At 32.9% G+C, this 25,117-nt stretch overlaps 3 protein-coding genes across 6 annotated transcripts; 1 reads left to right on the top strand and 2 right to left on the bottom strand.

The window, feature by feature from the left end:
* Positions 1–187: 187 nt before the first annotated feature.
* LOC120083218 (ribosome biogenesis protein BRX1 homolog 1-like) lies at positions 188–8,017 on the bottom strand. The gene is made up of 9 exons (XM_039038877.2): positions 7,768–8,017; positions 7,205–7,438; positions 5,822–5,963; positions 5,328–5,406; positions 5,097–5,221; positions 3,321–3,422; positions 1,456–1,524; positions 1,273–1,371; positions 188–531 (listed from the first exon to the last, which is right to left on the bottom strand). Exons 2-9 carry the CDS (start codon positions 7,405–7,407, stop codon positions 400–402), a joined length of 951 nt encoding a protein of 316 aa, XP_038894805.1. The 5' UTR covers positions 7,408–7,438; positions 7,768–8,017; the 3' UTR covers positions 188–399.
* Positions 8,018–18,479: 10,462 nt separating this feature from the next.
* Positions 18,480–21,922, top strand: LOC150034455 (AP-3 complex subunit mu-like). 4 transcript variants are annotated; one of them, XM_090316252.1, is made up of 8 exons: positions 18,480–18,719; positions 18,847–18,946; positions 19,141–19,251; positions 19,323–19,412; positions 20,070–20,317; positions 20,605–20,814; positions 20,939–21,146; positions 21,352–21,922. In XM_090316252.1, the coding sequence occupies exons 1-8, from the start codon at positions 18,685–18,687 to the stop codon at positions 21,595–21,597; spliced, it is 1,248 nt and encodes a 415-aa protein (XP_090172378.1). In that variant the 5' UTR covers positions 18,480–18,684; the 3' UTR covers positions 21,598–21,922. The 4 variants fall into 4 exon arrangements, with proteins under 4 accessions (XP_090172378.1, XP_090172380.1, XP_090172379.1 ...); XM_090316254.1 differs by having other exon boundaries at positions 18,482–18,719; positions 18,847–18,932; XM_090316253.1 differs by having other exon boundaries at positions 18,482–18,719; positions 19,147–19,251.
* Positions 21,316–23,829, bottom strand: LOC150034454 (psbP domain-containing protein 1, chloroplastic-like). The gene is made up of 4 exons (XM_090316256.1): positions 23,628–23,829; positions 23,118–23,546; positions 21,924–22,176; positions 21,316–21,761 (listed from the first exon to the last, which is right to left on the bottom strand). The coding sequence occupies exons 1-3, from the start codon at positions 23,763–23,765 to the stop codon at positions 21,955–21,957; spliced, it is 789 nt and encodes a 262-aa protein (XP_090172382.1). The 5' UTR covers positions 23,766–23,829; the 3' UTR covers positions 21,316–21,761; positions 21,924–21,954.
* Between the last annotated feature and the right edge of the window lie 1,288 nt (positions 23,830–25,117).

The raw sequence follows: 25,117 nt of genomic DNA, 5'->3' as shown, positions 1-25,117 counted from the left end.
TGATATAACTATTAATTAAGAATTTTAATTAATACAACTAAAAAATTTAGGGATATAAATTAATTTTTCCCTAAACATTAAAGCTAAATTGCATAATCTTATTCATAATTTCGTAAAATCACAAAATGATCTAAATTGAACTGTGCCTTTTCTTTTCAAACTATTCCTTAAAAATTAAAAATAAATATGAGATAATATTTTACCTGGTATTATCATATATATAAAGTATTTAACTCTAAGAAACACTAAACATACAGAAAAAGAATTCGAGGTTTAATAAATAACAAGGCCAAAATTTGCACTTATAGATAACAATAGTATTATAGAACAAATTCTCATTTCCTTGGTAGGTAAGGAAATGTAATTAATTCTAGACAAAAATGAAGTCCATTGAAAGATCTATTCCTTCCACATGTCGGCAAACTCGTCCGGTTCCAATGGATTCGATAACTCATGCATCTTCCTCCTCGTTTTCGCTTTAACTTTCTTTGAGTATTTCCCAGCCTTCTGTTTCTTCTCCAACGCTCGAATCTAGGGAGACATGGAAAAACATGAGCAAGTAGTCTGTCTATGTCTATTGTTAAAAGTTCAAAACATAGAACTTCGTTCTGACTGTTGGTAGATCACAATCACAAGTATTCATCTATTGAACTCTAAATTGCTCGATTGCAATTTGTATTGTATGAGCAACTGTTCTGAATATTCCAATTCCAAGTTCTCAACCATATTTTCGTTTATATCTATTAAGTGTCCAGATCAGCTTACGCAACCTCAACTAATCTCATAGGTCAGCCCATCTGACCCTATGACATTTGAATGTCGAAACTCAGGATATTAAATCTCAGATAGGTGATCATCATGTATTGAACTCATTCTCTCTAAGTATCTTATAGAACTCATTGTCTTTTTTTACCACTAGGCCAATCCAACGTTTTCAACCATGAATAAAAACAAGATTTTAAAAGCATAATAATAAATTAGGTGAGCAGATTGTTTCTCAAAGAAACTTGAATTGAAAAAGATAATGAAATACTCGGCCTTAGCAATGACATTCTTATTTTTCTGTAAATCTGATACTTTTATTCTCTTGTAAACATGATTTTAGAGTTGAGAAACCATAAAAACATAGCTGCTAATGCCTCCTCAATGTGGTTTTCGTTTCTTTATAAGTGATGCAAAAGTACTCTCTCAGATATTATGCTGGAATGCAGGTTTAAAAGGGAATAGCGAAGGAGTGTAATCCCAAATGATAAAAAAGTTGAGTCATCTAACCTGGTTTGGTGATACATAAAGGGGGTTCTCATATAGGGTTGGACCTCCAAAACTCCCACCAAATATCTTGATTGGATTCAAACAAAATCGGGGGCCAACCTGTAAGATACAGATCTTTGAAGTCAAACCAAAAATTCATGAAAACTCAATTATAAACTAAGCAGGAAGAGGAAATTTAATAACCTCAATGAGAGTCATTTTGTCTAGTCCTCCTCGAGCTACTTTATCTGACTCATTATGTGGAACAGCTATCTGATCACACCAAACAAAGAAAACAAAAGCCATATCACTAAAAAGATGGTTAGTTGGGGAATATGTCACACCCACACAAACTCCAAAAAGAACAAATATACCAACAGTAAGTGAAAAAGTAAACAAATAATTTAAGGATAACAATTATACGGAAATGGACCAAAGAGCCTGATAGGTACTGGAAATTGAACTAAAAATTAATAGAAAGAGCTATTGACATATGAAAAAAAAAAATGAAAAGATCCCAACCACCTCGAGAAACCTGGACTCTCCAAAAACTATTCCTCCAAAAATCAAGCATTTTTTTCCTTCTTCTACCCCAGTTCATTGTCTCAACGAAACCTTGGTCATTACATTTGAAGCTAGAGCCTTCCTACTTATATCATAAACAGAAAATAAAATAAAAATAATACAAGGACATACCAAAAGAGAAGCCCACGAAAGAATGGGTAGCCAAGCAAAAAACTACAGAAAAGGGCTGCAATTCAATAAAATAAGGCCTGGCGAGTAATTACAAAAACACCTTGCCATCGAAGCTCAAAAAAGAAAATGTGGAATCTAACTAGGACCAAAATGTCGCTGTAAGAACTCTCCAACCCCAAAAGATTTTACTATTTCTCACACCAAAAACCTCAAAAAATATAACAAATCCCAACCTATCACGAAAACAACCCTTTTTCACAAAAACCAAGTAAAGAAGAAGCACCACAAAAGTCTCTTTACAACTCTAAAAACTAGCAAAACAAAAATTGAGCGTCCCAAAGAAACAACTTCACAGCCTAGGCAAAATCACAGCTAGGGTAAATTATCTACGACTTCTGCTGCCCATTGCAAAGAATCCAACAAAGAAACCCAACAAAAGAGGACTCCCTGGCTAATATCTGATCCAAAGTGTTATGTTAGTTCACTCCTCCATGCATAACCTACCACAAGAAAATTAATTGTTTCTTTTCTTGTCCCCACCCTTTCCTTGTAACTAGTTGAATTCAGATATATCTCACGGCCTTTTTTTTTTTTTTTTTTTGGGGATAAAATCAGTAACTTTCATTGAGAAAGAATGAAAGAATACAAGAGCGTGAGATATATTTGAAATTAATAAGTAAGAAATTAGCTCACCGAGCTTACTGTAGACAAATTGTCGATGTTTGCCTGATAACTAAGGAGCTTATGTGGGAGAGAAAGAGGGAGAACAAAAAAAGGCATAGTTTTGAAGGTTGGCCAGAAAAGCTTTGGACAAGGTAGATTAGAATTTCCTAGGTGAAAACCAACAGCAAACCAAGAAGTGGATTCAAAGTTTCTCGAGATATTTGAAAAGGAAACCTTATCTCATTCTCATCTGTTCCACCGTTCCTGGTCTCAATATCAATAACAATAATAATAATAATAAAATAAAATAAAAAAAAGAAGAAGAAGAAGAAGAAGTCTAGGCTATTGGACAATAATTGTGACTCTTCACAAGAGGTCTTGGCATCTTACTGCGGCTCCAAGATGGGCTCATGGCCAAGCTCTTAACTTAGTCCTCCTCTGAATTGTTAGTCTGTAACCATCGACATCATAACAAATATTTTATATTTATAACTAAACTCCTTCCTAAAATTCCTTCCAATGTCTTTGCCTGACACAGAGAATAGAATCCATTCTTTACTTTCATCTTCCACTTAAGCGGTGAGAAAACATTTAAAAGAAAGGACTGCGTCCATTATAATCTGGGTGTCAAGTGGAAATTGTGCATTTGGATGCTACCCACGATTGGGAGCATTAAATTCTGTAACAAGTAGAATATAAATAAAGCATACCTGGTAATTTCGGAACCATATATGGTCATCTACAATGGAGAAAACAAATACATGATCATGGTATGGTTTAGAATGCCGATGCTCCTTCGGAGTTCCAAAAATCTGAGGGAAAGATAGGTAAGATAAAATTATGATATGACAAATTAAAATGAGACAGCATTGAATTTGTAGGAAAAATGACTATTATTTGGAGAAATAACTAGGGTTTACAATTACTTTTCACTGCATAGTAAATGCGCAGCAAATCAAACTAATATGGCCACCCTAATCAGAAAATAAATAAAGGCAGCAAAAAAAAAAAAATTGACAGTATTAAGGCACCAGCATAAAAATGTGAAATCAAACACAAGTATTGATTAATCCATATTCTTATGCCACAGTATTATTACATGAACGATGTGCATTTACAATTTCCTTTTTCTTTTTATAAAAATTCATCCTAAAGAAACTGAAATAATACAAGGGCATATAAGAAAACGCCCACTAGAGAAAGAGTTTTCAATTAAGGAAAATGAAACCTAGAGAAAAAATACAAAAAATCTTTGAGAGCAAAGCCCAAAGAGAACCATGGCACCTCACTAAGGACCAACCATCACTAGGGCTCCACACTACTGTTTGTCTCCACAAAATATCCTAGAACCAAAGCATACACCCCAACAAACCACAAGAAGTGACCTCTCTGAAAGGCAAATGGAGGAGGAACTACTCAATCGTCACACAAACATCTCTCTAGTGAACTAACACAAGATCAAACTCTTGAAAGAAATACTTCCACACAAATCTCGCAAACTAACAACTCCAGAATAGGTGATCCAGGTTTTCCTCCACCTTCCAGGAGAGAGAGAGAGAGAGAGATCCCATTAACGGGCACATCTTTCTCAAAAGCCTATCCATAGTATTGTAAAACTTGTTAGGTAAAAAACTTTAACTTTATTAGAGATCCTAATCATCGAGAGCAAATCAAAGATCAACTCGCTAGCGAAGAGGGATCCAACAACAATCGAACAAGAGCAAGAGAATTAGGACTCCAAACACTAACATGAAGTCCCAAAAGACTAAATTGGATTCTTCAAGCAAAGACAAAAGAGAGGCTACCTCCATCATTTCTCTTTGAACAACAAAGGATGCAAACAAAAGGAGAAAGACACTAAGCTCCCTAACCAAATAAAGAAATCAGAGACTCAACGATTTTTAAAAGAAGACAAATGATATAAACAAGGAAACACAAAGCAAAGGGGCCAATCCCCCACCCACCCACTAATCTTTCCAAAAATACATCTCCTTATCTTCCCCCTCCACACAACGAACTAGATGGGAGAAGGATGGGAACTCGAGAAATATCTTTTCAAAGGTTCCTGTGTGTGTCTTTTAACCCCTTTGGACACCCATTCAAAAGGATAGGGGCATTGTTTACCAACAATAATCCTACACCACAAAGATTCAATCTCAAGGGAAAAGCACCAAAACCATTTAGCCAAGAGACCTTTTTTTTTTTCCTTTTTGGGTTAAAATATCATTTTGGTCCCTATACTTTGGTTCAATTTTAGTCCTTGTACTTTCATGTATCCAATTTAAGTCCTTGTATTTTCAATAAATCTTAAATTTAGTCTTTACTCTTTACTAACAAATTGGCAAATTTTCTTATAATCCACATTTCTCGTGTTTCGATTTTTTACTCCTTTTCCCCTTTCCTACATCAATAAAATATGTTTCCTTTGACCAAAAAATGAAAAATAGTTACAAAAAAACAGTTACTTTAAAAAGATATATTGCTACCTGAACAATTATTTCCTTCAGAAGTTTCCAGTGGACATCTTTATCAAAATTTGATGAGAATGTCAAAATTGGACGAGAACCTTTCAGGTGGTTCCCTGTAAGCTTCAATTCTTCCATTGTATGCACTGAAAACAAAAATAGAAAAGTAAGCCAACTGTATTTAGTTAAGAGACCCAGTATATTTTTAGGCACAAAATCAAGTAATAAGATTTGGTTGCACATTAAAATTACCGGCATTAACTAAAAACTTCACAGATGGTCCACTAGGACACTTTGCCATCCATAAATAGAGATCTTTATGTTTTCTACACTGGAAGTAGAGACAAACAGATCAATCAAGAAGTAAACTGAGTGATAAAATGTAAGAAAAATAACAGAAGAAAGAAAAAGGGAAAATAACTGAAAAATCTTGCAATAAGAGTTCAAAATAAAATTATTAATTCAACTGTGCAAGACCAAAATCCAGGGGACAAAAAGACCCTTTAGAATCAAGTACACAAATTGAATTCAAAATCATTGTTACAGAACGAGTGAAAAAACAAAATGTGATCACAATCTATAAACATAATGAAAAGGAATATAGGATAATAATAGAACGAAAAAAGAAAATTTAATGCATCCTTACACCAAAAAAGTTATCATCTTACCTTGTACTATACAAATTCCAGATTATGAATTAAATTCCAAGTTTAGACATGGCGGGGTGCAAAACAAAAAGTTCTAACCTCAAAAAATAGGCTGGAAGAACATCCCTTGAGCTCAACTAGCTCATTCAGTGTCGCACCCTTGCTGGACCTCGACTCCACCTTGTTATCCTTCTTACAATGTGGCAAAAGTGATACTATATTCAACATCAAATGTCGATACCTAATCAATCACAAAGGTTAGTAAAATTGTCAGTTATTCAAAAGGAAGAAAAACTTTTTATTGATGAGTGAAAAGTTATATCACAAACTACCAAACCCTGTATAAGTCTTAATGGATTTTACAAAATGCTACACCAACTTATTTCAACTAAATATTTGTGGAAAGGTGTGGAGACCAAGAGGAACATTGAAATTTTTCCAAATCAATAGGCTTCTTCAAAATGTCTATACTTACCATTAGATATCCTATAACTATTTCTTTCTAATCACTTAGCCATAAAAAGCTTCGATACATGGAAATCATTCTTTCTTCTTTCTTTTTTTTTTTTTTTTTTTCTCTCAAACCTTCTCCACACTGCATTGAACCATGTTCTTCTTGCAGGGAAATCAATACTCCACTTAAAGAGTGCCATAACTTCATATTACAAAGTACAATTACAATAAATACTAAACATTGTCTTCGGATTTTCTACACAAAGTACCTGAACTCAACGGAAAAATCACCATCAAGGCTTCTCTTTTGCATCCTATCAGCTGTATATATACTCAAAACAAGTAGACTAGCAGAAAAAAAAAAAACTATCTTCTTTGGTAAAAGACCTTCCAATTCAATCAAGAAATTTCTTATTTAACACTTCCTATAAAACCTGCAAGCTTTAATTGAAAACAATCCCAAAGATCCAACTTCCCATACTTTCATGTCCTCTATCCTACAAACGATTACACCACTGTGTAAGACCATAAACTCTCTATATTTATTAGCTTCTAAATTTTATAGCGGTCTCATTGTTATAATTAATCTATATATCAGTTTTTCTTAAGTCATATCCCTTACCGGATGTCTTTTGGTTGAGAAACAAACAAAGAGAGTAGAAAATTTCTTCATTAATAATTGATCCTTTAACCACATCTCCCTCCAAACTACACGCATGTACCTAATCCAACTTTCACCTAGAAATTTCTTCAAAGTTATGGTTTTAGAAATATAGTTCCAAGGACTTTGGCAATTCTTCCTTCCTTCAACATCACCAATCATATTATTAAATTAATAATTGAGTTAAAGATTACTTTATCGCTAAGTATAGAACATCAGGACGGATTGTACCAGAAGAGAAAATATAATAAAATAATGTTGCTTCTTATCATAAAACAAAATGAAACTATAAGCACCTGACTTAATTCAAGTGAACATGTTCGGAATGTAAGTATGCATAAAATTGTCCTGCCTGAGCCTTTTCGTACCTAAAATTGATTCGACGGGAACAAGTAACAAGAACTTTCTCTTTATTTCGAAAAATAGCATGATCAGAACCAGAATCACTCTCTTTTGAGACTTCTTTGTCTTTCCAACCCATGAGCGTCCGCTTGGGTCTCTCAAGGGCAGCATCATCCTTCTTGACCGATTCTGCTGGCAAAGTCTCACTATGCTTTCTCTTCTTCACCATTGAGAATATCACCCCTTCAGAAATACTACACCTAAAATCAAGTAAGGGAGGTTAAAGAAATATGTAAAGATTGAAAAGGAGAGAGAAAGAGAGAACCCACTAACTAAAAAGGGAAAAGGAACTAAGAGGAGGATTCTAATTTGAAATCATTCCATACGTTTGGATAACATATTACAAAAAGTACAAATACATTCTTAGTTTTCTGTGACGCATACGTTCTTAGTTTTACGGTTTCATTTGGACTGGGTTAACAACGGTTGAAGAATAAATCAACAACCAAAAAAAAAAAAAAAAAAAACAGCTAAACTAAATAAGCCAACATGAATCAACGAAACAAGACAGAAATGAAAACCTTCCAACCTGAAAATTGAGCGGCGGCGCGAACTCACCCACGGCGAGGGTTAGAGGGCCTAACCACAGTTTCAGTTTCTGAGAGAGAAAAACAACAGAGATGAGTTACTCGGAGAGGCGAGAGAGTGTGAGAGTGAAGGAGTGAGCAGCGGCTACTTCTTCCGGAGACGGACTGCGGCAGCTCAGAATGCTGCGTGCGATGGCGGATGAACTTTAAGTAGGGTTTAGAAAGAAATATAAAGGATACGGATGGTTTTTTTTTAAAACGGATGCGGATGGTTAAAGAAAAGAAAAACAAAATCAGAAAATTACCATTTTAGTCCTTGAATTTTGAAAAATTCTCGAGTATTTTAAAATAGGTTTATTTGGTCTCTTTATGTTTAAAATATACCTTTTAAGTCCTAAATTCTTAAAAATAAGTTTAAAAAGTACCCACATTAATTTTTTATTATTATTTTAAATTAAAGATTATCCCTTTTCTTTAAAATTATTTACTAGTAAATTAGAAATTATTACCCTTTTAATCCATGACTTTTTAGAATAAGTGCATTTAGTCCTTGAGTTTAAAAAACGTATCATTTTAGTTCCCAATGTTTTAAGAATAGATTTTAAAAACTCAGGGACTACATGCACTTATTCTTCCAAACTCAGGGACTAAAAAAATAGTTTGTCCCAAAAAATATAAATGTTACGGGAAATTGCCAAAAAAAAAAGTCCCGAAAATGGAGAAATTTATAGAGATGACCCTTGTTAAGAGCGAAACGAAATTTGGCTCAAGATTTGAAATCATATGAAATTTAGTTTTCTGTCGATGCAAGTGTGCTATGAAATTATTGATTCAACTCACGAACGGATTGACGCTCAAATGTGGATCTTGTTTCTTCCTCTCGTCTCTCGCTACTTCATCTTGTTTTTCCTCCTTCCTCCTTCTTTGATTTGCAATTTTTTTAATTAAAACCTCTTCTTCTATCTCCCTCTTGCCTCTCACTTCTTTCTTATTTATCATGCTTCTTTGATTTGCAATTTTTTTTTATTAAAGCCTCATTCTTCTTTTTTTCCTCGTGCCTTTCCTCCTTCATCTCATTTCTTCATCCTTCCTCTTTGATTCGCAATTTTTTTTTAGAAAAAAAAAACGTTATTCTTCCATTTTTTCCCTTCTATTTTTTTTTTAATAATAAAGTCTCCTTCCATTTTGTTCTTTCTATTTTTTCCTTGTTTTGCAACTCTTTTTTTCCTTCATCTTGCATCTCTCTCCCTCTCTCCATAATCAAGTAGCAGTATCTTTTCTCTCTAGAGTCAAAAAATGACTTTTCTTTGAAAAGAAAGAGGAATTAAGAATATGGAAATCGGAGAGGAGCGTGAATTTGAGATATAGAACTGAGAGGAAGAATCATGTCGCGAGGAGAAGAATCGAGTTTAAAATTTTAGTCAATAAATAGGAGGAAGGAACATGACAAATGTTGAGCGTCAACCATCATCAACGACTAATGTAAGTAAAAAGTCATTTTCATTTGATTACAAACCTTGGACCAAATTTCATTTAAACCTCTAAAAACGACCATACAAATTTCTCAAGAAAACTAGGGTTAAAGATATTTAAGATGTTTTTTAGTTTTTTTTTTTTTTTTTTTCAACTTACATAGAATTTTTTTTTCATGTGTTACAGATTTTGGGTTTTCTTATTTAATTTTCTTTCGATATTTTTCCAATCCAATTTCGTATATTTTGTGCAACTTACCTAGTTTTTTTATTACAAAATTGTTGTTTTGAGTTTTCTCACTTTAACTTAATTGTAACATTTTTTTTCAACTTCATTTTTTTATATCTTTTGTAATGGGTTTTTCCTCACACCATGTTAGAAACATTTTTCCACAATTTTGGTTTTTTTCTCCCATCTTCTCGTAACAAGAAAAATTGTAACACTTTATTTTCAACATGTTGGATTTTTTCTCACATTTTCGCATGGAAAAAAAAATCTATCAACAAATAGTTTGCGTACTAAAATTTTCTCAATTGTTTAATGGACCTACCTATACCACTAAAACTAAAAGATATAAATTCAAATCGGGTTATGGATTTTTTCTTACATCTTCTTGTGCGAAAAAAAAAATCATCAGCAAGAAAAATTACACAAACTCAAAATTTGAGGTTCTCGAAATTTTCACGCAATACAAAAAATTTGTGTAAATTCAAAACTTGAGGTGCTTGAATTTTTCTTACAATTTCTCATCGCAAGAAAGTGCGATAAAATTTATATATACTCAAAATTTATGATGTTGGAATTTTTCTTACAGTGAAATAGTGCAAGAAAATTTATATAAACTCAAATTTTAGGGGTAAAAATTTTTCTTGCACATCAATCAACATATAGATTTACATAATTCACTAACAATGTGTTAGCTACGTCTACCGATAGAGGGAGGACAATCTTATTAGAGAGAATAATTCAAAATTACAGAATTCAGACGCTTATAGGGTTTAGAGAGTTTATATAGCGCAGTCTCTAATCCCTAAGGTCATAAATATAAATAACACGAAAGTATAAAATACGTAAATAACTTAGAATTTTACACTCATACTTTGTCGTTCGAATTGCCAAATAATAGACTCAAGGCATGCATTGCAACAGTTTTGTGAATGGATTGACACCTCTACCTACTTATGTATATCTTTAGCTATAGATTTGGGCTTGAACATTATTATCAAGAGAGCTCATTAAGTTTATTATATTTATTGCAACCAATTTCATCAACTCTAGGAATTATGTTAAGTAGTTGTTGTATTGTTTATTCTCTTTTCATAATGAGTCTTCTATATAAACTCATTATGTTGATCACTTCATCATTCAATAATAGATGCATTTTGTGATCATTCCCTGTTATTGGTAATCTGAATTCTAAGTCCAAACTCTATTAGTTATCTCCTTTATTTCATCTTGGCTTAAATCACCTAAATAGTAAAGGTTGAATCTATGTGTGATAGAAATATTGGCTACCCATAGATCTTCTATACATTTTCAATCTAGGTTCAAGGAATAAATCAGTTATTTAATTAGGCTATCCAATTAATTACTCGTCACAACGGAACTCTTAATCTTAATGCAATTATTTTAAACCTATATGGTTGTTATCGACCCCAATAGGATATAGACATTTAGTTTAATTAGGGCATTGGTCTTAATTGATGTTTTGGATGCTTGTTTGACTTTTCCAATGAGTTGGCAGTTTGCGACGCAAACGAGTTAATTGAGCAAGTCGCTATGTGCATGTAAATCAAATGTATGTTTATCTTTTCCATTGCTCCTAGACAAGATAATCCAATCTAAAGTTATATTTACCCTTTATCAGATTTTTCGCACTTTATATCTATATTCACCCAAAATCCTCTATTTACAACTTTAATTAGAAAGTTGACTTAATGAAACATATCCCAAGCTTTCTTGCGGATGCTCGATCTAATAGTAGTAGTAGTTAGTGTATATCTAAATTTATAAATGAATTTGATTGTAAAAACCCCGCAACAACAAGTCTTTAGAAAGTATGAGAAATTTTTTAGATACTCAAATCTGAGGTGTTGCAATATTTCTTACAACCTTCTCATAGCGAAAAACTGCAAGATTTGAGGTGTTAATTTTTTTTCTTGCAGTAAGAAAGTATGAGAAAATTTACATGGACTCGAAATTTTATGTGCTGAAATTTCTCTCTCAGCTTATCGCAATGGGAAAGTGCAAGAAAACTTACATAGACTCAAAAGTATCGCTTTCGTTCCCCTAAATAAAATTGGTTGAATTTTTATAATAATTTATTGAATATTCATTTTTCTAAACTCCAGTTTGGTAACCATTTAGGTTTTTGTTTTTCTTTTTGAAAATTAAGTTTATTTCATCTACATTTTTTATAAATGATTTGCATCCTTCATAAGTATAATGGTCGAATTCTAAGCCAAATTTTAAAAGTAAAAACAACTTTTTGAAATCTATTTTTTTTAATTTGTTTGGTTTTTTAAACCATTGGTAAAAAGTAGATAATAAAGAAAAAATTTGGAGGTAGAAGTAATGTTGATAGGCTTAATTTCTAAAAACATAATAATAATAAATAAAATGATTACCAAACAAGGCTTTAAGTTTTTTTTAACTTTTATCGCTCATTCTTGTTTGTCAAAAGATGTGAGAAACATCAACTAATTTTTTAAGATTTTAAAATTTTTCTCAAACATTCTAGTTGAAAAGAAAAAAAAAATAATTTATCGACAAACTTTTTAAACTTCTGATTTTTTTTTCTTTTGCACCTTCTCGTTGTGAGAAGATGCGAGAAAAATTCTATCGACTAATTTTATAAGTTATTAGATTCTTTTTTTTTTTTTGCATATCTTTCCACTACAATGTTTGCTAGTAGATGTAAAAAAAAAAAAAAAAAAATCAATCTTTCAGTTTTTTAGGCCCCATTTCATAATTATTTCAATTTTTGGTTTTTGGTTTTTGGTTTTTGGCTTTTAATTTTTTTCTATTTTCTGATTTGTTATATTTGTTTTCCGTTTTTTCAAAAACCAAAACTATATATGTTTTATAACTGTTTTTTGTTTCTTGTTTTTTAAAAATAAAAAGCATAACTTGTTTGAAAATTATTTTCTATTTTCAATTTTAAAAAATTGAAGAGATTAAGAAATACTTTAGTGATAAAAAATATGTAAGGACATGGAAATAAATATTTCAAGACATAAATATAAATTGTTAACTTAATATTTGGAATGAGGGTATAAGTTGTTATGAGTTGGGTTAAAATTCAATTTAGTATTTGGTGACCCAATTTTGTATGTCACCAATGTTTTATGCTCATGTCCACTAACTTAGTAACAGTGCACTCAACCGCCGTCACCATTAATGCCTCTCGCGGTCAACTCCACCCACCACTTCGGGCAACTTCCACTGGTAGCCAACTCCGGCCACATTTGAGCATTACCGTTGGAGGCCAATTCCGACAACCTCCGTCGGCGACTACCTCCGCCAACTTCGATAACTATTATTTTAAATTATTAGTTCATAGTATTTTATTGTCGTTTTTAATAGTAATTTTTCATTAATAAAAACATTTTTAGCATACAACAAACAAAAACAAACTTATATTTAAAAAACACTTTTGAGAAAGTATTGTCAAACACATGATTGTTTTTATTTTAAATATTTATTTTTATCAAAAGTGTCTGAATGAAAATAGTTTTTTGAAAAACATTTTTTTCAAGTTAATCTAAACATAAGCTTGTAGCATGACAGATAAGTATAAACTAGGTTTGGGAGGTGGAAGGAAGTTGTCCTACATATCTATTAGATAGAGGATTTGGATGGACATTTATGTAATTTTTTGTGTAAGTTGACTTTATCATTTGTTGGCCCATATCATAAATAAATTATTTTGTATCTGAAGGGTGAGCGATCATTCGCAGTGGAAGTGGATCAGATCCCAGTTTCATTTATTTTATAGAAACAAAATAATTCAGAGACGGAAACATCATGCATTAAATTTACAGCATACTTTAATTGTAGAAAAGAGGAAATAAGGGTTTTGAATTACATACCCTTGAAGTCACAAAATTCTTCATGTAATCCTCTCCAATCACAATCTCATGGATCTCCTTCGAACACGAACACCAAAACACAGCAATACTAGAACAAGACTTGGATACCAACAAGTAAAAACCTCTATATTCTCTTTTGGGTGAGAATCCATGTGAAGGGTGAGCTTTGTATTAAAATTGGCAGAGGGATATGGAGAAAATTGAGATAGGATTTTTGCAGAAGAGATTTTCATTGGAGGGGAGTTTTGTGTGTCTACTATATTTTTTTTTTTTTTTCATGAAAACGGAAGGAAGAAGGCAAAAATAACTCCCTCCTTTAATTTTAAATTAAAATAATTTTAATATTAAAATAATTTTAATACTAAAATAATATAATATATATAAATATATAATAACCAACTTACTATATGCATATATACACTATATGTTATATCCAATACAATATATAACTTATAGTTTATATTATATCAAATATAATATAACATATAGTTTAATATTCTCTCATTTACTCTATAGTACTTAATATAAATCAAATTCATATTAAATTTAACCTATAGTATATATATGAATCATATTCATAAAATTAATATTTGGATGAAATTCAAATATTTATTCTCTCTCAAATAAAACTTCATATTATAATATATCAAATATCTTATTTTAATAATATCACATATAATTAATTTATATTAATTATATCATATATATAATTAATTTTCTCAACTAATTTGAAATTTTCAAATTAATCCAAAATTAATTGGATTCTCATTACTCCCAGTTGAACTACTGAGGAGACCTTATGGACTTATAGATTGAAACTCCAATGGTACTTGATTAATTAATTAAACTTTTTAATTAAATTAACAAACTTTCATTAATTGTCTGTCACTCTACCGAAGACCAACAACTGCACTCTTCGCACTACAAGTATATTTCTGTATTCATTGGATATAACCAATCAATGGTGCGATAACCCTTCATAAATTGCTCATAAGTACAGTTAGACCAAAATTATCATTTTGCCTATGTAATTACATCTAACTCCTTAAGTACCACTGGTCCCTCTAATGAACAATAAGTTATAGTCCAACCATGACCAACCCCTATTGGGCCAGGAAAGGGTGTGGCGCCACATTGTTCCAATCTCGGAATTAGCCCTTAAAGGATCAATTTCTCTACTTACCCTTGTTGGGGTTGATGCCCTAAAGTCTTGTGTCCTGTAGTTTGTAAACAGTTTGTACGAACGCTTGTGTTATTAATATATGATATTTACTTCACATCTTGTATTTTTGCTAAGTTGCTTGTTTTATTTGCTTTACCACAAACCAATAAACATAAAATCTCTGGTTATCTGTATGTGACTTAAGCATGTATGTGGTGACATACAAGTGGATCATGTCTTGAGTGATAACCAAAATTGTCTGTAGTATATGGATATATGAGGGAAACCTCATCCTGTAATGATATGGATACGGCTCGCTTTGTAGAATGGTCACAAGTGTTATGACTTATCACATATGATCTGATCCTGATCATTCGTGTTGGGAACATACGAGCGGGGGCGTCCTATACAAATAGTTGTATAAGACCTGACCACGAAGTGTTAACGTCTCATTATATAACACCGTTCATGACAGAGAGTTCACTTCACTAGGATGACCATAGGTAACATGACCTCAATCCTGAGTGAGTTGGAAACTTCTATTATTGAGGGCGGTCCTTTGATTTGTATGGGTGCGAATGGTCAGGTCGCTGATTCAAACCTACCATTTTGGGGATTCATCTGATTTGAGAGCTGGGAACTCAGCTACACAAGATGGAATTCACTCCTTCCTCGAGGCAGGAGTAAGTAGATAGATAACTCCCTTAAGGGCTGATTCTGGGGCTTGAACGATGTGGCGCCACACACCTTCTCTTGGCTGGAGAGGTGTTCACACATAGTCAGTGGTACTTAAGAAGTGAGATGTAACTACAGGGACATAACGGTAATTTGGCTCAGTTGTACTTATGAGCATCTGTGAAGAGTCATCATACTCATGATTGGTTATATCCGATGGACACAAAAATATATCTGTGGTAAGAAGAGTTCAGCTGTTGGTCTTTAGTGGAATACCTGACAGTTAACGGATGGTGGATCTCGTGGCTAAAGAGTTTAGTCAGCTATTCACGGACCGTTGGAGCTTCGAGCCATAGGTCCATTAGGTCCCCTGGGTAGCTTGGATAAAGTCGAGAACAAGTATTTTGATTAATTTGAAATGTTCAAATTGATAAGAGAAAGTTTAATTATATGTGATATAATTGGATTGGTTAATTATATATGATATAATTGGCTAAATGTATGAGATACATTATTTTGGAGGAAATTAGATATAAATATGATTTATATCAAGTAGAGGAGAAAATACTATAGTAGATATGTGATATCAAACTATAGAATAAAAATATAATATGATTATATTAATTAATTAATTAATTGGTTAATTTGATAATTAAGCCAAATTTCACGTTCGGACATGGGTTAGTGGGAAACCATCGGTTATTGTAACTGATAAAATAAAAATGAAATCGTTTCATTTTGAATCGTTGTCCCAAAGAAAAGAAAGAGAGCGCGTGTTGGTAGAAAGCAAAATGATCGCTTCGAGAGACTATACGATAGCTCTTCTCCGCCTAAATGATTGTCCACCTCGCGCTAAACGATTGACACTGTCGCCTACATGATTGGATAGCTTCTCTAAACGATCCTATAGTGTGCCGGTTTTACTAAACGGCCGTATACCTTTTTCTAAACAATCGTTCAGTCCTTCTAAATGATAAGAAATTTTGCTATGTGATAGCGTTTGCTTCCCTCCCACTTGCTTATCGCCTACACGATTCGTATTCCTCTTTCCTCTACCAAATTCACCAAAGACCACCCTTTGAGTTTTTACTTCGAGAATATTCAGGGCTATTTAGTGGTGGTGTCGTCCCTGTTGTGGTCGTGAGTTCGCGTTGTTCGTGCTGCTGTAGTCGACGTTTCCGTTGGGCGTTGGTAGATCGCGTGGAGGTTTTCCGCTGCGTTGGAGTTCCAAAGTGTGAAGATTGTCTTCAACTGGTATGGAACTTTCTCCCTTGTTGTTTATCTTGTTCCAAACATGCCGTTAATTAAGATTTGTTTGCATAACCGTATCTGTTGAATGTATATATTTGCATTTCGGTCACTGTGAGATTCGAGTGATCCAAACACACTCATAAAACACTTAGATATGAGATCCTTCAACCCTAGCACCAGGGAATGAAGAAATTCCTTATTGTGTAGTTGCGTTCTCAACTTCCAATCAGACAAATCCCCGAAATGGTAGGAATATTGAGTTGGCGAACTGACCACTCTCACCCATGCAGATCAAAGGACCACCTTCATAGGCAAGAGTTCACAACTTAGTCAAGATCCAAGTAAGTCACTTATGATCATCTTGGTGAAATGTAAGTCTCTTATATTAACGGTATTATATAATGAGACTATTTATTTTTTTGGTCCGGTCTTATACAAACCCATTGCATAGAACACTTTTGCTCACATGTCTTTACATGAATGATCAAGATCAGATCATTTGTAGCAATTTACAACAATTGTAATAACTACAAAGCGAGCCGTATTTGTAGTGTCACTAGGATAAGGTGTCCAACCTTATACATCTATTGCAAATCATTTAGGCTATCACTTAAACACGATCCACCTATATGTCTTCACATACATGTTTAAGTTACAAAGATAACTTTAGATCTTAGTTTATTAGTTTTGTAGGTTAATACTACTAAATGTCAAATAAAATGTCTAAAATTTTATTAGATAAATAAATTGTTTGTACATTACAATTACAAATTACAGAACCCATGAGATTTAAAGTATCAACCCCAACAATATCATATAACCAGCTCGGAGATTGTGGCCATTTGTTACATATTTTTTGTGCTAACCATGTAACATGACTATTAATATGGTCATTATAGAACAATTACATTTTGAAGATATTCCACTTACAATATACATCCAAATTTATTTTATTCCAATGAATTCAATATAATTTTGTTCAAATTAACTAGAAACGTTACATGCACAAATTTGTAAAATGATTGCTTATTTTTTTTAAAAAAAATTGGAATGCATGATCCAAAAATAAAACCCTAAACCTCAATTTCCAAAACTCTGAACTATAGATGTGTACTTAAGAAAAAAAAAAAAATATATAGTTTATTAAAAATTGTAAAATTATCAAACAAAAAAGTCTCCAAATAAAAATAATCACCATAAAAGTAGATTATTTATGTAAAAAAAATTGTAAAAAATATTCCTGACATATGAATTCAATATATCATCCCAAACACATTCTTTCTAACTCATATAAACAACTCTCATCCGAAGCATAAACATATAAATTCTACATGTGAACCCAACTTAATGCTCCAACTCTAAGAGAGAGAAGTTAAACCTGATAAGTTTAGAAATATGAAGGAAAAATATTTAGAAAGAGCAAAACATTAAAAAGAGAATATTAGGAGAATATTAGTTATACTTTTATTATTTGTTAGAAGCATAGTTCAAAATTTCAGTTCAAAATTTGAAATTTCAATGAAAATTTTAGTGGGGTTTTAATTTTCCTCCAATTTCTTGAAATTTCTAGTGTTTTTAGCAATTAATTATGCCTAGCTCAATGGAAGTGCAAATGAAGGATTTTTTTTTCTTGTTTATCATACAAAATCATTATTTTCAATAAACCACATATTTTCATTCAAATAGTTTTCATTGAATTTTCACATCATTTCATCTTAAATCAAATTTAACGTGAATTCTCTAATATTTTTTTCATTTTTTCTCAAGTTCTATATACTTGTAGAGTTTTTTTATTATTCTTTCTTTTCTATTATGCTGTGTTATGTTTAATGTTATAATTTTTTTTTATTCTTATTATGTTATATTAGTTTGATGCTATGATATTTCATTTCTGTATCAAATTTATTTTATAATAAAAAATTTACGATTATTTCATATCGTTTAATTTTGTAATTAATTTTTAATAATTGATATTATTTCATAATTATTTTTTTTTTTTTTAAAAAATTTGGTCTCGTACTTATATTTACTATATATCTAAATATTGTCTTCCTTTCTAAAAATGATAGATTAAAATTTTGTCGAAATTGATATTTTCACAATATTTCCTTGCATATACATTCATAGTGATTGATGAGAGAGATTCGGATGAAATACACAATTTCTACCAAAATCTCACTCTCCACCCAAGGGTAGAGACCTCTTCTCTGATCCGTAGCTCATCGATCGATCTTCGTCATTTGTCACTTTCAGACTCCGATTAACCGATGTTGCAATGCATATTTCTGCTATCCGATTCAGGGTAAGAGATAATCCTACTTCACATTCACTCCTTCCATTCTCTATCAACTGTAATTCATCTTCCCATATTCAATCACAGTTTCCCCCCTTGAATCCTGTCTTCCAATTCAACTGTTTAACATTTGCAGAGAGATTATGCTGGAGAAACAGCTCACTGGGCATCGTGTCGACCGATCTATATGCACTTGGTTCTGGGACCAATCCCTATCTCAAGGTGATTCCTTCAAGGTACCCCTAAAATTGCAAATTTTCCATTCGTAACTGCTCTATTTTGTTGTGAATTCTTGGTTTTGCTTTTAGATTTTGACATCTGGGTCTTTGATTTTGAAGTATTTGTTCAAAGTTAAGCTGTGAACACACTTGAAACTCCGTTATGCTGGCTTGATTTTGATTCTTTGTTTTGTTTTTTCATCTATTTCTAGATGCAGCCGGTGATTGCTTCTCCAACCCATTATCTTTTCCAAGTTGTTCGCGCGGGAATCACTTTCTTGGCCTGCACCCAAGTCGAAATGCCGCCTTTAATGGGCATTGAGGTAAAAATTTCTTCTCTAGAATGAGTAAGAAATCAGGTTGGATATTTGAGTCCTTAACTTTTCATCCTTAGTTCCTCTGCAGAGTGGCTGATGTTCTCACAGATTATCTTGGGGAATTGAATGAAGATTTAGTCAAGGATAATTTTGTCATTGTATACGAGGTAATGCCCAAACCTATTCACGTACATGCTAATTTTTGATTAAGGGAGTACCTACTACTTTAGTTCTAGAAACTTTCACAGGAAAATGAATGGTTAGATTTGTTCCCTATTTATGTAAGTTCTTGATGTATCATTAGCAGTAGTTTTGTAGTTCTTAATTTGAATTGTTAATTGTTAATTGTTGTAGTTTTTAGTCTTTATTTATTCATTTTTAGTTATCTTTTATCATTATTATTGGAGTTGAATATGGGGTGGGGGGATTCGGATCTCCCGCCTATAGGGAGGTAAGTAATGCGTCAACTAAGTGAACTATACTTTGCAGTAGTTTGATTTATTTATTTAAGTTTGTTGTTATATAGCTTTTTACTTAGTTAGAAGGTGGTAGCCTGATAGGATAACCCATTAATCCTTCATGTATAGTGGTTTAATCTCTTGTACTGATAGACATTTTGAAATTTGAATAATAATAAAAGACTCCTTTGAGGGATCTGGGAGATTTTCTCCTTTGAAGCTTGGTTGCATCAGTTCTGCGTGAATTAAACAGCCTGTGTGCACTAAAGAAGAGGATATCAGACACTATTATGCCAAATAACTCATTCTTAGATTGTTAATTTAATTTCCCTCAACCGAAAAGTAATTGTTAGTTGCAATTTGTAGCTTCTGGATGAGATGATAGACAACGGGTTCCCCCTCACTACAGAACCTAACATCCTGAGAGAAATCATAGCTCCACCAAACCTTGTAAGCAAAGTATTGAGCGTGGTGACTGGTAACAGTTCGAATGTGAGCGACACCATTCCAGGTGCAATCGCATCTCATGTTCCATGGAGAACTACAGATCCAAAATATGCTAAAAATGAAGTTAATGTTGATCTTGTTGAGGAGATGGACGCCATTCTAAACAGGTCCTAAAAGCTTTCCTTTAGTTTTTATTTTTATAATGAATATCAGTACTTATTCAATCCACCAACTATACTTTTAAGTTTTGCCATTAAATTAGGTTTTTTAATTAATTTTTTAGTATTGAGAAATTTCAGTTTGGTTTCTGAAAACCTACAGTATACAAAATTTTGTGACCTTTAATATATAAACATTTCAGTAATGCAGCTCAATTAAAGTTCTAATGAATAGCAAGCGCATGAGAATAGTAAACATGTTGTATTCAATCTTGCTGTTGAATTGTCTTGTCCAGGGATGGCCACCTGGTCAAGTGTGAAATTTATGGTGAGGTCCAAGTAAATTCTCATCTATCTGGTCTTCCTGATTTGACCCTTTCATTTACAAATCCTTCAATCCTTGATGATGTGAGATTCCATCCCTGTGTTCGGTTCCGCCCATGGGAATCACATCAAATCCTGTCATTTGTGCCTCCTGATGGACAGTTTAAGCTCGTGAGTTACAGGTATGAATAAGTTTAACATGAAGAACATAGATACTGGAAACTGGAAAGTATCTACTTTTCCAGGTTATAGTGCGTTAACTATTTGTATTCCCTCTTTTACCATATCAATTTTACTTCCATTCAGGGTGAGAAAGTTGAAGAATACTCCTATGTATGTAAAGCCTCAGTTTACATCAGATGCAGGGATATGTCGAGTCAGTGTGTTGGTAGGAATTCGACATGATCCCGGAAAGCCGATTGACGCAATAGATGTGCAGTTTCAATTGCCCTCATGTGTTTTATCAGCTGACCTTACTTCAAATTATGGAACAGTGAACATCTTATCTAGCAAGGTGATAGTTGCATCACTTTTTATTCCAAAAAACTGATATATTATGTATATCGTTAAACTGAAGAAAGGGAGTTATATTCAGCCCTACTTGCTAGTCAACCCGAAGAGTTCTTCTAAATGCCTTTTTAAGTTGATTTTCGTTGCAGTGTCTTTAATTTGGTATTTGGCAATTGATAAGCTAAAAAGGATGGAATTTATTTCTACAGATCTGCTCTTGGACAATTGGAAAGATGCCAAAAGATAAAACTCCTTCAATGTCTGGAACATTAACACTTGAGACAGGATTACAACAGCTTCATGTATTTCCAACATTTCAAGTGCGTTTTAAGATCATGGGTGTAGTCCTCTCTGGCCTGCAAGTTGATAAACTTGATGTGAAGAACTTGCCAAATCATCCTTACAAAGGCTTTCGAGCTCTAACACGAGCAGGGAAGTTTGAAGTTCGGTCATAAACAATAGCAGCAACTTGCAGTGAATTTGTGATGATCTTGAGTGCATGATCTTCTGTTAAATCCTGTGAACCATAGCACAATCTCATGATAGGTGAAAACAGACTAAAAATATCTGCCCATTTGTAAAGTTTGTTTAATGCCTTTTAGCAGCTCGGAAGTGATTCCTGTTTCAGTGAAATTGATACTTTGTCAATCTTTGGTGCCCTTTTACTAAATCAAGGAATCAAGAAATATGAGATTAGTGAGACAGGACTCCAATATCAAACTGTAAAATGCAGAAGCAATTTGCTTTGATAATGAAAAGTACAATATTTTTCAGCTATTACATCTGAAAACCCTTGGCTGCTACAATTCATTTCATGCATTCACTTTGTTGACTCTGAAAGAATCCATAACTTGACGCAGTTCATTTTCTTCTTCTACAAACACATTTTCTGGAGTTTGTAATCTCAACTCGTATAGCCGATTGTTTTCAACTCCAAGAACTGAGAGATATCTTCGATCCCATTCCAAACGAACCACCCGATCCTGCGGCATCACTGCCAATTCATTGTTGTTCGCATATGACTTTATGTTTACCTGATACCCACATGATTGCAGATCGTTATGATGCATTTGAAGAAATGATCATATAAGCTAAATGACATATTATGATTAACTTACACTTTAACCTACGTGTTAGTTCCATTTAGAATTGCAGAGAAAAATATGAAATACTTTAGGTTTAAACCTCATTTTTTGTCTCGAATAAATTTCAAATGAAATGTAACTTTCAAGTGTCAAAGCTAGAATGTCACAACTCACAACAATCTTTGGAACGTTACTCTTACACCATTATGGTTTTCTGTTGTATATCACCAAGCTTCATGGCTAGTGAGTTCTGTGGTTGAAAACACTCAACAGGGTTGTTTTAAATGGATTAAGGGAAGAGCCAGTAATTACACTGGACCAAACACAATTTTTGTTTTGAAAAATTAGAGAAGGTTTTTAATAGGTGAGATTACAAGTTTCAAATTTTGTTCTTGTGTTTGTCTCATAGATCTTTGAGATTTAAAAAGTATCTATTAGCCCTCTACCCCTTAAACTTTCAATTTTGTATTAAATAGGTAGAAATACTTCAAAAATGACAACTAGGTCTCTAAATTGATTGAAAGTTCAAGAACCTTTTAGACACTTCTCAAAGTCTAGAACCTATATGACACTCTTAAATCACACTCTTAACTTCCTGATTGATCCAAAAGCTCAAGTTGATAAGTGAAGTTAAATTTAATATTATATCATCTATCACTTTCCTTCCTTGTATCACACCGATTAACCTCCAAAAACTTAAGCCGACAGGTGAAGATAAATTTTAACATTATATCATCTAACATACACAAGGTGAAAGTTGAAGTTGAGAAACTAATCATCTTGAATATCATAACCATAAATGAACAGATGAAGAACAAGTTGTTCAGCAAAATGGATAGAGTTGAAGCACAAAAGGATAAGAGTAGAATTGTATCAAATTTGCATATTACCTCAACTTGGTAGTAAGTTTTCCCATCATCAGCCATTCTGGAAGAAGTTGAAAGAATGTTGGATTCCCTTCTAACCCCAAGCCTGGTGGACATGAACTCTGTCAAATATTGCTTCAGCACTCTCTTCCCAGCTTCTTCAGGAGGTCCTAAATCCTGAACGCTGTTATACCTAGATGAAGACGGTGACGAGAACTCCACCAAAAGATTCTCATCAAGAACAAACGGATCCCTAAAGAATATGTCAGACCCCGCTCCTCGAACTTGAATCCAATTCTTAGGGTATTTGAACGAATAGCCATCAAAAGTGTCAATGTACTCCAATAATCCAACAGATGGAGATGGCTCAGCCAACGCAGAATTCGAGAAAATATAAGTGGACAACATCAACGCCATTGCACTCCTCCTCGGAACTGCAACGCCTTTTTTAATCTGATTACATATTAGAAAGCTATAGCCATAAAATGCAAGTGACAAGTTCCAGATTGATTACAGTGATTTTGGGAGAATTACCGATTGAGATTCAGAGCGACATTTGGGGGATGAATCCATAGGCCACCGCGGCGAAGGAGAAGTGCACGGAATCCTTTGCCGAATTGAAGAAATCAGTGTGTGAATTGGAGGTAAGAAGGAGTTGAGGATTACCGCCATTTTCAGGAATCTCTCCAAAGAGAGCACTAACTTCTGTTTCCAGATTTTTAGGATAAGGTTTTTTTTTTTTTTTTTTTTTTAAAAATTATTTATTTATTGTTATTATTATCATCATCATCATCATCATCAGAACTGAATCTCTGACCTCGAATATAACTGTAGATGAGTTATTTATATCTGACAATTTTCAGGACTAGACTTGAGAGAATGATAAAAGAGACTAACTTAGGATTCAATCTATTTAAAGCATGTTTTGGAGTGATTTATCAATAAACATAAAATTTAAACCCTCGACTAAGAGGTCATACCCATGCAAAAAAGATCTAAAGTTCATCGGTATTGTTGAGCTTCACAAGACTGTTATTCTCTTAAACGATACTATTACAATTGAAGAAGCATGGATTTGTTTTTTATGAGTTGGATCAAATTGGATGATTATTTGGAACTTACTTTAAGGTCGGGACTCTTTCAATAATGAAGTCCAAGCATTTGTTAATGACATTAGAGGTATTCATTGACAAGACATTGTTTCGGTCTTCTCTTTTTGTCTAAAAATCTGTAATACCGTTGCTCATATTTTGGAATGTAATGCACCACGAACCAACGTCTCTGGTGCATGACTTGAAGATCATCTCCCATGGATCGATGTTATGGTGTCTAATGATTTGATATCTAGTTAGTTTTGTTCTTTTTTGTATTACTAAAAAGAGATTAAGAGGTCATAGATTTTTTAAAAATAAAGTAAAAATTTGAGAATGATTTTGAAATGTTTAAATATATTTGGGTAAATTGCAAAAATATTTTGATATCATCAATATGTTTAATGATGATATCTAAAGCTTACCTCTTACTAGCTTGACTAATTTTCGAATCCAGGCTTTGAGTGCAAAACTCCCTTAGGCTATTCTTCTACATGTTCACCCAACCTAGCATACTAGGAGAACCTAACTCTTTTGCTCTGTAGTCTAGCCAGACTAACATCCTATTTTTTTTCTCTCTCCTTTTTTAGCCAATGAGAACACTGTCTCTATCAAATTTGGGGGGAAAATTTCTATTATCTTATTTTTTCATTAGCAAAAATATGTACTAATCATGTATAAAATATTTGTTTGTGTGTTAAACCTTGAGGAAAAAAAAGAGAATAAATGCTAGGATGAAACTTCTCTTTTTTGAGTTAACTAAAGTAGCCAAAGGCGAGCAAGTAACCCGTACTTTCTTTTGTAGAAAAATGGTTGACAAGGAAAGTGAGTGTTTGCTTTAATTATGACCCTTGCTCGTAGTCAGATGTTTGGCATAACACCTCATGTGCGTAAGCTGAAAAAAAGGTGTGGGTGACACTAAGAATTTGTCCT

This window comes from Benincasa hispida, chromosome 8 (assembly GCF_027475165.1).
Source record: "Benincasa hispida cultivar pf3 chromosome 8, pf3_genome.v1.1, whole genome shotgun sequence".
In the NCBI taxonomy this organism is placed as follows: domain Eukaryota; kingdom Viridiplantae; phylum Streptophyta; class Magnoliopsida; order Cucurbitales; family Cucurbitaceae; genus Benincasa; species Benincasa hispida.
Note: the sequence above shows the minus strand (reverse complement) of the source record. Positions and strands in the feature narration are given on the sequence as shown.